Source organism: Dendrobium catenatum, unplaced genomic scaffold, assembly GCF_001605985.2.
Source record: "Dendrobium catenatum unplaced genomic scaffold, ASM160598v2 fragScaff_scaffold_1220, whole genome shotgun sequence".
In the NCBI taxonomy this organism is placed as follows: domain Eukaryota; kingdom Viridiplantae; phylum Streptophyta; class Magnoliopsida; order Asparagales; family Orchidaceae; genus Dendrobium; species Dendrobium catenatum.
The window spans coordinates 2,977,437-2,991,557 of NW_021319682.1; the positions used below are offsets into that span (position 1 = coordinate 2,977,437).

At 35.7% G+C, this 14,121-nt stretch overlaps 1 protein-coding gene across 1 annotated transcript; it reads right to left on the minus strand.

The window, feature by feature from the left end:
* Positions 1 to 456: 456 nt before the first annotated feature.
* LOC110104362 (UPF0307 protein plu4061-like) lies at positions 457 to 12,824 on the minus strand. Its single transcript, XM_028699117.1, has 7 exons — positions 12,487 to 12,824; positions 12,359 to 12,407; positions 12,224 to 12,275; positions 2,601 to 2,758; positions 2,426 to 2,539; positions 785 to 936; positions 457 to 684 (listed from the first exon to the last, which is right to left on the minus strand). Exons 1-7 carry the CDS (start codon positions 12,822 to 12,824, stop codon positions 669 to 671), a joined length of 879 nt encoding a protein of 292 aa, XP_028554950.1. The 3' UTR covers positions 457 to 668.
* Between the last annotated feature and the right edge of the window lie 1,297 nt (positions 12,825 to 14,121).

A 14,121-nucleotide genomic window follows, 5' to 3' on the forward strand; every position in this document is an offset into this window, starting at 1 on the left:
TAAAGAGCAAGATCAATCATTAGAAAAATTATTCGTCACGATCACCGAACGGCGTAAAGAGACGAATGAGAACGCACCACGTCATTTTTTGCTGTGTATCGCTGTTGTGTGCCGCTCGGTATTCGCCTCTGGACCGTTTGGTCACCGCATATAATAATTATGGAAAAAGCAAAGCACAAATTCCATAAGATCAACGTTGAACATTCCTGCTTTCAAAATTACAGAGAGCCCTCACCAAAGAGAAAAAAATTAAAGCTTCGTTTGAGACAGCTTTCTTACTAGTTTTCAAAACAGTTTTTTAGTACAAAATTTTACTGAACTAAAAATTTTTATACTAAAAAAATTGATTTAGAAAACACTAAAAAAACTGTCCCAAACGAAGCTTAAATCCATACTAGTTTCTAATAGGTTTTAATGTGTACTATTCTGTTCAAACGTCAAATAAGACAGAGAAAATGAGTTGTAAGAGAATTAAGTGAAGAAATTTCAATTCAAATCCTACACCATTTCCTCTCCTTCAATTCCTACTAAGCAAATAGAGCCAAATTTCATATGGAGAAATTCAACAAGGAAGCCCTATGCAAATTCTCTCCTACCACAAGCAATTGCTTCCACTTTTTCATAAACAGTGACAAAATGATAAACTAAGTGGATGTGATGTTTAACAGCTAAGATCCGTTGCTTCTGAAAGATAACAAACGTAACCATATGTTTCAAGCAATACTGATAGGTAAAGAAATTTTGTGTTCATTAGTTATCAAAAGAAATGAAAAATAGAACTTACTCGGCCAAAGATTTCTTTGCTAATGAACGCAAGAAGCGAAGGAGATTCTTCTTTGATTTGTTCAACTTATCATCACCTTCCAACCAGCTTTTACCAGCATGCGATCCTTCCTGTTGGACAGATTGTGCCCGTCGGACAAGGCTGCGCAGTTCCTGTGACCATAATTATTGGTTTTCAGAGCTAAAAAATGGATTTTGTAACTTCAAAATTGTGATGATATATAAGAAGTCAGAAGGAAAGTGGATTCGAACACCACCTGTAAGAGTTCATCAAGGAACTATGATGAATAGAAGTTTGGTCAGAGTTTAGCAGAAAAGAGCAAAAGAAAGTCTTCTTTGGAGCTTTCATTTCTCATATTCAGCAATCTTTTCTCCAGATGCTGGTGATATAAAGGGAACTTTGTTCCTTGAAGTTTTAGGTTTTGTTTGGGACAACTTTTGTATTGCTTTCTAAAACGGTTTTTTAGTACAAAATTTTCAAATTTAAGAAATTTTTGTACTAGAAAACTGTTTTAGAAAGCAAGAAGAAAGCCGTCCCAAACGAAGCCTAAGAAGAATTTGTTGAAGGTTTTTTATGTAGGCAAAAGCAGAAAAAGAAAAGCTCTTTTTTTGTGCCTTGAACTGAAATTGTATCGCACATTTCATGGCGAAGCAAGGATGTTTTTTTGGTAGAGGCATAAATTATCAACTTTAAAAATACCCGCAATTTTTTTCATTTGGGTTTGGTACTTAAATTAGCAATTTTATAATTTTTACTGTTAGATATGTTATTATAAAAAGATAAATTAAATGATGAAAAAATACTTGCAATTGAAAGCGTCAGCTATTCATATATAATTCCTTTAAACGTAACTCATACATAACAAGAAGCATGGCATTGCATAAAATGCCAAAAAGTGCAGAGTTTAAGGATGGCATGTAATTAAGAAAAACCAGAACTAGCAATAGAAAGCTGTTACGGTTCGGCCTGGACCATCCAAACCGGCCCAACCTGGGCAGGAGGCGGGCTAAACCGTCTCCTTTGAATGCCGCCCAAGTGTGTGGCCCCTCCTAGAGCCGCAAAGAGAGAGAGGGAAGGGGGCGGAATTGCATAGGAAAACTATTTGAATAATTGGTTTATTTTAGGAAAATTTTTATTGGCTTTTATTAGGAAGACATGTATTAAAAGAGGGAGGGAGGCTAGGGTTAGGGCATGCATGATTTGAGTTGTTCTCTTGGAGTTGTCCTTGGGGTCTTGGGCTCTAGACTAATCTTCTAGAGATTGGGAGAGAACGATCCTCCTCTCAAGCTAAGTATCAATTGTATCTTTGCTTTATGTTTGTTTTGCTTTGATTTCCCTAATACAATCTACTGTTTTTGGGTTGATTTCGTTGGCGATTTTGTGTTCTTTCTCGCTGTTTTTATCAATTTATCGTTAGGGTTGCTTGCGAACTCAAGTATTTCCTATCAAAAGCCAGGGAATAAAAAAAGTTATAAAAGCAACGAGATCCTTAGCTTGGGCAGGAGTTAATAATTGCATCTGCTTTTATTTCATCCCATACCATAGGGACCACTGTGTGCACAAGCATATTTGTTTGTCAGGTCAGTTGCACTTTAACTACAACAACATCATACTTGACCATGAATCTGTAAGTGGTAATACCTGCCGATCAAAATCAACTGAATGAATTGAGTAGACTTCATTTGTTATTGTTGGATCTTTGCAAATTAGGCCATCAAACCATTTATCTGCCAATTCCATATAGTTTTCACCTTCCTGCTATAAGTTCAATTAGTATAATAGAATTCATAATAAATATCAATTTAATACTAGATACCTCTAACTCATATTCAAGATCTTCTTCATCATCTTCATTATCATCAATAGGCAATGTTGCCTGACCTGTAAGGTCCTGCAACGTACTAGTATTGCCATCTCTTGATGCCTGAATCAAAGCATCCATCAATTCAGGCTGTGCTTTCCGCAGAAGCCTTCCTAGCACGAAATGTGAAATGCGTCGCAAATATTATCTTTTAACATTTTAGGATAAAAAAGATTGCATAGATTTGCATGCTCCATGTGTATCCGTATATAAAAGCTTGAATACGCATCAGCAATGAGGATTTGCACGTTCCAGAGAACCAAAATAATAATAATAATAATAAGTTAATAACAAGAAAATAGAATAATGGCTTGGTAAACCAACTCATTAAATGTTTTGCATTTTAATAAAATATCACATATGATAGGTGCATCACTACTACACCAGCTAATTTGCACAGAACATGTTATCATAAATCTTCGGGTAAACTCAATGATTGCGAAAGTAGAAAGTATAGGAATTCTACTCCAGGGAAGTTACAGTATCAACCGCAATTTGATTTATAATTCCTTATTTTTAATTCATTTATGTTTAGTAAAGCTTTAGCTGTTGAACCAATTCTTTGCAAATCATTTTGAGTAACTTATGCCTATATTATCAACCAATCTTCCTTAATAATATTTTGACACTAATTTCTTATGTTCATCTAATGAATGCATTTACTACCTTTCTTTGTGCATGTCCAAATTATCTATCTATATAATATGCCTTATATTTAATAGATGTTAAACCAATTCCTCTAGAAAAATCATTAAATAATTTATCCTGTTATAAATTCATCACAAATTCTCATTTCAATTATACCAACTTAGCTATCAACAACTTTTTACCACCGAACACTCAATTCCATACAATATAGCCGTACTAATTGTAATTTTACCAAATTACCTTTAAGTCTCAATGATATCCTCCAAGTACATAAATCTTCTTGCGGTGTATCTCTCTTTAAGCAATCTAAACTTAATTCTATAAATTATATCCTTTCATTATATAACGGATTCAAAATACAACTCTATCAAACATCGTATCATTTTACCTTCTAATAATTGAGGGATAATTGTTAATATTAACACTAAAACTATAATCTACAAATAATTGAAGAGAAGTTCATTTATTTCAATAAATGCTTATTGATTAGAATTACGCTATTTGCTAAAAGCATGCACCAAGACACTTCACTATAAATATCTCCATAAAAAAATCCATAAAATTTGAGCTCATTGTTGGCCATTGATGTAATTCAATTGCAATTGAAAATTAGTTGGCTATTCCATTTCTTCTAATAACAGCCAATAATCCATCAAACATATCTATAATTACTATAGCATATATTTAACACTGTTTTTTCATTAATGTGTGAGTGACAGTGAGTCAATCCTTGAAACACTTAATCGTATGTCTTCTTAAGATCAACAAAGATCATACAAAGATACTTTTTATGCTATCAATCATTTTCCTTAGTTCTCCAAACAAAAAAATGCTTTTGCAGTAAACCTTCTTGGTAAAAGAGAATATTGATTCTTCAAAATTTGTGTGATTTCTAAAACTAAGCTTCATACTCTCTTATAACTACATTATATGCCTCATGGGCTCTCTTTTTTTCTAATAATTAACATTTCCTTGATTCTCAAAAAATAATACCAAAATGCTTTGCTCATTTGGCATCATCTTAATATTCAAAATTTCAATGAAAATATTTATTCACAAAACTGTTATTTTTTTATAACCCTCTAAATTCCATTAGGTATCTTATATGAACCACAAAATTTCATTTTGATGTATCTTCAGGGTTAACTTCTCTTCATTTTTCTAGATCAAATATACAATAGTTTTTACTCGTTTTGCTCTTCCAAAATAATATTTACCTTAAAAACTACTATTTATAAATTTCTCACAACAATATTTTCATATTTCTTCATTGTCTTCATCTCTAAGGTTTTGCCAACTTAACTTTTAATGCATCTAACTTGATACGATTCTCAAAATCTCTTATGTATATATTTTATTTGTTTATCTAGTAATTATCATTTGAGTTCCTTGGGTTTGGCTCATGCTTCATGCAAGCTAATAATTTATAAAACCCTACACTTTGACCCCCAGCATCTTTTGAGGTTTTATTATGACCCACCCATCTATTTGATTTGGAGTAATCATAGAGGTCAATTTTCATTGATGTCGTTAAATAATTTATCAATTTAGCTAAGATGATTTTCTTATTTAAATTTGAATTAAATTAATTTCTTATAATCAAAATGACCTCATCCTTAATATTTTCTCAATAAATAAGATTAGGTCAATGTTCAAAGAGCTCAAGTCACTCGTACCCTTTATATTGGAGATGAAGAGGAATAATAATATGAGAGGTGGACGAAGGGACAATAATCCAACGATTCTTATGATTGAATCTTGTAACATTTGATCATTTTTCAATAAGGTTGAGCCGCAAACTCCATCAACATCTAAGAGAACATAAAATGTAAAAGGTAGAGACGGAGATAGAGTTTTCGGCCTAATGTCATCTTGATAGAGTATAGGAAATTGTTCAAGGAGAAGAAATCATCAAAGATCATTGGAGACGGCTGTCCCTAAGAGAACGAGTGGGATGATTTCAAAATCAAAAGATGAACATATGAGAAATATAGGAAAAAAGCATATGCAGTCCTCCTTAGCCTAGTAGTTGGGATCTTTGACTCAAAATCATGATTCCACGGATTCCATGCCTAGTATATTTAGGTTTGTGTGTGAGTTTACAATTAAATTCAATGAATGTCTCCAAAAAATAGAGAAAAGAAGAGACGTATTTCTGTTTTCATTTTTTTGAAATGTTGAGTTTGATGATAATGTTAATGGAATGACCTATGCTAAGCATGATCCATATATAAAAGATCAAAGTGAAGGGTTCTTAAAATTAGACCTGTCAATATTGGACCCGACCCGAAAACCCGACCCGAACCCGACCCGGAATTTTCGGGTTTGGGTTGACCCGAACCCGAAGCGGGTCGGGTTCGGGTCCGGAAAATCGACCCGTTTGCAAAATGGCGGAAACAAGTGGTTTCGGGTTGACCCGAACCCGACCCGAATCCGAACCGGGTCGGGTTCGGGTCCAGAAAATCGACCCGTTTTTGCAAACGGGTCGGGTTAGGGTTGACCCGATTAATGCCGGGTCAGTTCCGGGTTGACCCGAACCCGACCCGTGACCCGAAATTGACAGGTCTACTTAAAATTATGAACATACATGAAGCATGGTCCAAACATGAGGGACTCGCATAATATTTGCAGCCTTTTTGGTCTTATCCTTGGAATATTATTTCTATAAGGAAACATAATATATAATAATTATTATTGATTGAATATGAATGAAATATGGTTATTTGCACTACACTTAAAGTTGCAAGATCCAAATTTGTATGTGAATAGCTCCAAGTTCTGCACACATAATTATTCCTCTTTCCCTCCCCTTCAAATTAATATCAAAGCTAGTGTTAATAGCCTCACATCCAAGTCTTGGCTTTCAAAACCTATCATCTCCAACCTCATCTCCCACAATTAAAATAGAACCTTAATCCCATTTAACTTGCCAATGTTGACCCAAGGTTTGGAATTGCGCAATTGGATACTGAGGCGTTTTTTGTCTGTAGGATGAGTCGTAAGCCTCAAGGCATGGACATCAAAATCCAAAAATTACGTAAAGTGAAAGTAAAAGTTATAAGTGATTTTTGTGTATAATAATTAAATAATAAGTTAAAGGGCCAATATTAACTTTGAATTGAACTATGAAGTAATAAATTTTCATACATATAAAATAATTATTGCACAAGACGTAAGCTAACAATTGATAAATTACATGAAATATAATTGAAATCAAACATCACATGAGCACAACAATATAAAATAGAAGAATTGCATAAAAATATCATATAACATCAAGTTCAGCTCTAAATTCCTTCTTTCAACATTTCCTATTCATCCGCCTTTAATTCCTAAATCAAGCTAAAATAGTATGTCAATAACTTAGAAGTATTTGCACTGTCATCACTAAGAGGGTCTTCATTTGAATTGTTGTCGTAACGAATTGCACTCTCCCCTTCCTCATCACCTTTGTTGTCCAATGCCTCCTGAGCCGAAAAAAAATATGCCACAGCTGCAGGCTGGCGGCAGACAGGAGATCGAGGCAATTAAGAGGAAGCTTTTGTAGCTTTGGGGTGCGTGAAGGGGTTATTTATTTGAAGCTTTAGTTTATAATTTAGGAAAATTTTAATTAAAAATATATAAATTGGGTGAGGCATACGCCTCATGCCAATGAGGCGAGGTAGGCCTCTGCCAAATTGAGGTGCATGCCTCATAAAAAAGCCTCGAGGTGTATGCATTGAGGCAGTTTTCATCAGAATAGTACTGAGACGTGTCTCACATTACGCAATTAAATAATGCGCCAACCATAACCTGCACATTAATCCCATAAACCCTATTAATCCTAATTCCATATTGTTCAAAGCATACTTCATCACCCAATCCCAACCTGACATCCTAACAATGATCCTTACACACATCTTGTAGCATTCTCACAAAACTTCACAGATCGCAAGTCACACATTATCACTAAACCCTCATCCTCGTGTGCTCACTCCATAGCTAGCTCACACTTCCACTCCATTGCCCAAACTAGGCATAACCCACATCTCCTCATCTACTTCATGCACATAAATAACAAATATGCATTCATCCCTTCTCCATCCACCACAATTACTTCGCGTGTTACCACGAGAACAAGTTCCATGTCATCTGTAAAATATCACTTCACTTGCGTCCATCTCATTCTTATCACACATGCCTCACATTTTCCAAGATCATCCCACACACTGTCTGGTCAGCATTACCATGCACTTGAATCTTTTCAATATTTCAAAAAGATATGCCAATTACAATGATTCCTGTAGAATGTAGACAATCGTCAACCCTTATAACCTAACTAAGACTTCTTCAGTCGATCCTTCAACCGCCAACACGAGTGGAGCACCAAGCACACAACTCTGATCCTGCTCACCAGTCGTTGACCTTCACATCTTGAGACGGCTCAAGAGATATCTTCTACCAATAAGGAGATTGTAACCCTCTTATATTTGACCAAATATGATAAGGTATATTTTTTGCTAATGTTAGTATGATTACACAGCTATTAGAAATCTTGTAACTCTGCATGAACAACAAATTAATTGATCTCCACCAAAACATATTAATCATGGTCCTACAACTCAACATTTTCAACGAAATTACATAAGAGAGAACTAAGTGCTCCATGAATAACAACTATATGATCTTGAAATTAATTATTTTTTGTATACTTTAAGGCACTGAACTTGATTCTTATAGTGGAAGATAGCTAATTATTTTGCATTGATATCAACTGATAATCAATTCAAATAAATGATTTGCACATTACATCATTACAGTTTGCAATCAAGACGCTCACTTCAAAACAAGTTCAACAAAATGGTGGTAAGTGATGAGAACATTGTTTAGAGATTCAGACATGTGTACCTACGACGGAATCGTAGATCGACGGCTACGATTCAGCGTCTTTACTTTTGATGCTTTTTTAAGTTTTATTTAGTTTTTTAGTTTTCCGAGTTTACTCATATGTGGAGTGTTTTATTGTTGTAGCTCGGAAGACAATTATGTATTTTTCTTTTCTTCATGTTTGAGACATATATATATATATATATATATATATATAGCGATCTTATGCTTTGTAAAAGTTTGATGAATGATTAAATGAAATTTTGCTTTGTCTTCTTCTTCTTGTGAGTGCACTAGAGAGAAGAGAGAGCTCAACATGTGGGCGAGCGCAATACCCACCAGTCATTGGAAGTGTCCGTAGCTCGTGGTTTATTTTTTTTTTTCCTTTTGCTTCTTTCTCTTCCCCACCCAGTTACCCCTCCTCCCACTCCACCGCTGGCACATCTCCCCACCACCTCCCCTCAATACAAATTAATCCCAACTCCCAAACCCCTTCACCTGCCGACCCAACCTTTCCCGTTTTCCCCCTACCCGCAACAACCCTTCCCCCTTCCCCTTGCCGCCACCCCCCATATGACTCTTCACCATTATGATGATTCCAAACATCATCATGGCTCCCTAGATTGATTCAAGCAAGATAGGAAAGTTCTAAATTATTTGAAATTCAAATTTGAATTTAAAAAAATTTTCCTTATTTGCAAAATTTCAAAAAAGGAAATATTCTACTCTCTCTCTCTCTCTCTCTCTCTCTCTCTCTCTCTCTCTCTCTCTCTAACCTAATCTAGATCCCTCTTGCCCAAGCCGCCACCTTTCTCACCTTGGCCGCCCCTCCCACTTGCCTCCTTCCCCTTGGAAGCTAACGCCTCTCATGTCTTTGGAAGCCAAAAGAAGAAGACAAGCTCTTTCCTCCTCCTTACCATCGGTGTATGGCCGACCCTGAGGTCGACCACAGTTTTGCCTACAACGCACAAGGAGAAATCGATATCATACTTTCTCCTTTCTACGATCCAGATTGGGAATGCGAAGACTCTGTGGCAGCTACGTCAACCGCATCATCTATTGCCTTGCTAAGACGATTGAGTATCAACGACCCAAAGAACCTTGGCTTCTCGTCGGCCGATCAACGGTCTCTTCTCCTCCGGCTACTTCTCCGACGAACAAGACCCTAAGCGCCACTTGTCTTGTGGTGGTATCATTGGGATTGCTTCTACCGTTCCTCCGCTAAACGCAACCTCAAGAGCGAGTGAGAAGGAACTCATGGTGAATACTACTTGATGTTACGCCGTGGATTCTTGTTTTATTGCTATTAGTCTTATTATTTTGTTTTCGTTGTTATTTGCAATTGTCTTGCTAATCTCTTTGTAACCGCTTGCGATTACTTAATCTTTTAACAAAAATTCTAAGAATTTGACTTGGGGTTAAACATAAGTTTTAACTAGCAAAGCTCGTGTTCAATATATATTGTTAAATTCCAAAGCAACTCTTGTCGCATGTAGATTTCACATTAGTAAGTATCTAACCCAAAATGATCTGTTTAAAGAGCAGGCACAATAACCCTATTAGTAATGATAAAATTCACATCTATGAAAAAGAATTTAGGCAAATCACCAAAGTGTCAATAAGACAAAAACTAGTAAACCAATTGATATGCCACACAATCTTCCATGTTAAAATTGATTCTAAAATACTTAATAATGATTTATTTCAGGTTTACACTAACCGGAATAGCATACCTATCATAAATAAGCACGAGGCCAATCCTAACTTACCAACATTTTGCTCATAACACTCCTAATTAGAGTAGTCAACGCTAAGAACACAACCAATATAGAACAACCCCTTTAGAATTACCTATTAGCGGTCGTGATCATCCCACTGATTATAGGCATGATCATACCCAAAGGAACGAGGTTGATATTCCCATTTTGAAGGGTCTAAATGACATAAGGAGATATAATGCAAATCTGAGATGAATGACTTCATTGTGTCGCATGAAATGAATTATATGCAATTTGTTGAACTTATTTAATGATAAAAGAATATCATTATTTGTTATAGTAATCTATAGGGAGATGTGCCATTTTATAAAGCTAAGATATAAGGAATTTGAGACAGAAGTAATTGTCACTCCATCGAAGGAAATGCTATACAAAGGCTATGTTGAATTGTAGAAAAGGTAGTCAATCAATTATTGATTATCTTAACCAGTTTGAGAAGCTTATATCATGGTACGAGGTTTTTGAGAATACTTGGCAACTGACTATCAAATTTATAAATGATTTTCATCTTGACATAATATAAAAAATGCTTTAATATAACCTTAATATTATTAAGGATGCCAGCTACACACTTGTTATCATATAATAGTTCTAATAAGTCGTCAATCACATACACTCATGTTGAAAATTAAAGTCTCAGCCTAGGTTGACCACTCCAACATGATAAAATGAGCATGTCTTTGTTTCCAAATCTCATTCGACACAATAATGAGGGGCTGTGCCAAAACGGTCATTCCATCAAACAATGCCCTCTGATTAATCTTTTGATTGACCAAGAAAATCATATTCGCCATGAGCCAAAAGAATTTAAAGAATGGGATTGATGATTAAACCCTAACTAAAGAGGATGTGCAACTTGAAATTCTGCACAAGTGCACGTTAACATGTATTCTCGCATCCTAGCAAATTTTAAAAATTGAAAACGCACTTGTAGCATCCTAACATATGCAACTCGCAAAGATAAAAGAAGCAAATTAATCATCAATGGTAAAATTTCCATTAATTTTATCAAAAAAACAACTTTTCGTGGATTCAAAACCAAGACCATATCATGCACGCTCCATGCAGCATGAATATATCAAATATCTCATGTTTATCTCATGTTGCCTGCGTGAATCAAACATCCCATCTCTATCAGTAAATAACATTGTTCAGTTCTTATTGATATGGATAGTTACAAAGATATGATATGGTGTGATGCTAACTCCAATGCATGTTCATAAATCCTCTTAGCTCGCTCTCTTCACTCTTTAACATGCAAGAAAGTAATCTTTAAAGTCAATGGTACCCCTATTGGTTTATTATATATTAAAATTATTAAGTTTTCATCTAACCAACCACACGAGCTTAAATCGAATATAAAGAATATTCCTAATCAAGTCCCTAAGGCTAGACATCAACTTTTACCCAATGTTCAGCCTACTATAGAGAGTCAACCAATATGAGTTCAACAAGCTCTTCTAAGGTCATGCTAGTTACTTTCGATTCCATCATACCATCTGAGGTTCCTACGTAGGCCACCACTATTTTTGCAATATTGCACTCCACTCCTAGTTTGCAATTTTGTGGTTGAAAGGCCTTTCAAAGGAGAATTAAATGTTAATAAACTATTAGATACATATGAAGAAGAAGGGGAAGATGTCAAAGGTGAACCTATCCAATCAAAAGCATGATGTACATAGTTGTGTACAATTGAGTACTTATGCCATGTGTCAGCTCCTGATTGGTTGATGCACCTTTTGCACTTACTGCATCCGGAACTAATAATTTCTACTCAATGCCAGTGTGGCAAGAAATATCCACAGTTGCCAATGAAAAGCGAATTTGTCAGGTTAACATATTCTGCAAATATTACCTAAATAAGCTATAAATTAAACAAATAAAGACCATTTAAAACCCTTCATAGACTTAAAACATTTTCATTAGCTCATAATCTCAGTTTGAAGAAAATATTCAACTCATAAACTCAGGTTCGTTTGGGACGGCTTTCTTACTGCTTCTTAAATCAGCTTTCTCCTAAAAAATTTTAATTTTTGTACTGAAAAGCTGATTTAAAAAGCAGTAAGAAAGCCGTCCCAAATGAACCCTCAGTCAAGAGAAAATATTTCCTGCTCGCCTATAAACAACATCACACAACATCCATTGCAACTTTCTAGTTCATGAGAATTCACAAAAATAGATCACCTAACAGGTCAAAATCAAAAACTGACATATCAATACTCTATCTTAAAAGACTAGTATCCGATAATTCAGTAAAATGTGGAATTTAATTATCCAATATATTACCAATATAGTTAAATTGCCGCCTCCTTCCTTCTCGAACATCAGGACCCAATCTCTGAAAAGCAAAACATATTTAATAAAATCGCAACTTAAGCCAAATAAACGGAAAACAAAACAGGCGGAGTGGCAACTCGGAACCTTTACTAGCAAAATGGCATCCACCACCTCTCGTTCGAGAGAAGCCGCCCTGAAATCCACAACGAGAAAACAAAAATCTAAAAAATACGTACAACTCAAAGGAAACGCAATCGAGAGAATAGCAATACCTAAGTATGTATTTGATTTGCGGAGGAGAGAAAGTCGAAAGGTCCATCCCCCAGCGAACGGCCCGGCGAGCCTCTTTCTTGAGCTCATTGCGGCTCTTCTTGACAGAATCCCCGCTGGTTTTCAGCCCTGCTTCATCATTGCCAATTTCACTGCCGTCCGATGGCGGCACCACTGGGCGGAGGGCATGTTTACGTATGCCGAAGCTTCCAGCGTGTGGCGAAGTGGAGAAGAAGACAATATGGGGTTTTGGAGAGAAGATAGAGAAGATCCATGGAGGTAAAGCAGATGAACGCCTCAGTAGAGCAGAAGCCGCCGGGGCCGCGGCTGCTTTCGCCATGACTTTCTTCCCGGCATATAATTCGAGAAATTATATCGCTTATTTCATGAAGAAGCTGGGCCGAAACGGGAGACTGTAAACTGAACATTAGAGTAGAAAAGTCCATGGCCTTACTCAGTTAGTTCGGCTTCAAAGATGGTGGGCTTTTCTACTTTTTAATAAAAACAGTAAATGATCATTTTTATTTTGCACTTCGTCATAAATACGTAGAAAAGTTTCTTAATTTTTATTTTGAATATAAAATTAAATAATCTTAAAATGATAGTAATGCAATAATATACATCGATGGAGTCGTAAGCACCGAAGGTTTTGCAACAAGTTCATCATATTATGATGAAGTTAGAGCATGTTATTGAAATCGATGGTGTTGTTACTTATGTTAGACGCACAGGCGGAGGGAGGGGGGCAAGGGGGGGCACGTGCCGCCCCCCCCCTGGAGCTCGATCCAACTTATCTTAAAATCATTAAGTATGGAACCCATTTTTTAGACTAGCCGTTACAGTGTTTCAAGTCCATAGAAAACAAGCAGCTTGTTGGGAGGTAAGTCCATTAAAACCTTAAATAAGTGTAAGAAATTTGCAAGAAGAAACACAACTCTTTTAGAAGTTTTGGCTACCAACTAAGATTTTTTAGGTTCAAGTTTTATTAATGTGATTTGTGTGTGAATTTGACATAATTATATATATAAACATTAAAAAAGTTGCTGCTTGAACTGCCTGCTTGCCAACATGGCATAACGAGGAAGCGAGCTAATATTACTGGCAGAATTTTGAAGGTCTGAAGAGAGCAAATAGATGATAAAATATATTTGATATCTTAAAAACATATTACTTTTATTTTATTGAATATTGAATTGCAAGAGTGGTGATATAAGTTGTCCAGAGTGATTAGAATCTTATTTCTTGGTCCATAATTAATCAATGGTTAGTTTTTTCCTTTACTCATCTCTTGTGACGCACGAGCCACACCCTCAAGAACGGCTTTGGTTAGGCCCCCCCCTGAACAAAATTTCTGGCTCCGCCACTGATTAGACAGGTGGATATGAGTTGCGCGTGCAAGTAGCAGTGAAGCCGAGAATTTTTCTTGATAGGAGTACAACTTGACTATTTTAAAGATATCATCAATTTGCCCTTATCAATAGATCGATAACATCGCAAGCATCAAGGAGTCGAGGGTCAAAATAGATGTTCCATGATTGATGGGACTTCACATTGATCCTTTTGTTAGATCAAGGCGCAAATGTTTAATTTGATATTAAAAAAAAAAAGTTGTTAGTACTCTAAATTTCTTGGAAAAA

Excerpts from the sequence above, each read along its gene's own strand:
- LOC110104362 (XM_028699117.1), bottom strand. The coding sequence starts at position 12,824 with ATGGCGAAAGCAGCCGCGGCCCCGGCGGCTTCTGCTCTACTGAGGCGT. Across the intron at positions 12,276-12,358 it reads ATGCCATTTTGCTAGTAAAG|AGATTGGGTCCTGATGTTCG; the intron begins GTTCCGAGTTGC and ends TTTGCTTTTCAG. Across the intron at positions 937-2,425 it reads CAGTTGATTTTGATCGGCAG|GAACTGCGCAGCCTTGTCCG; the intron begins GTATTACCACTT and ends TTATGGTCACAG.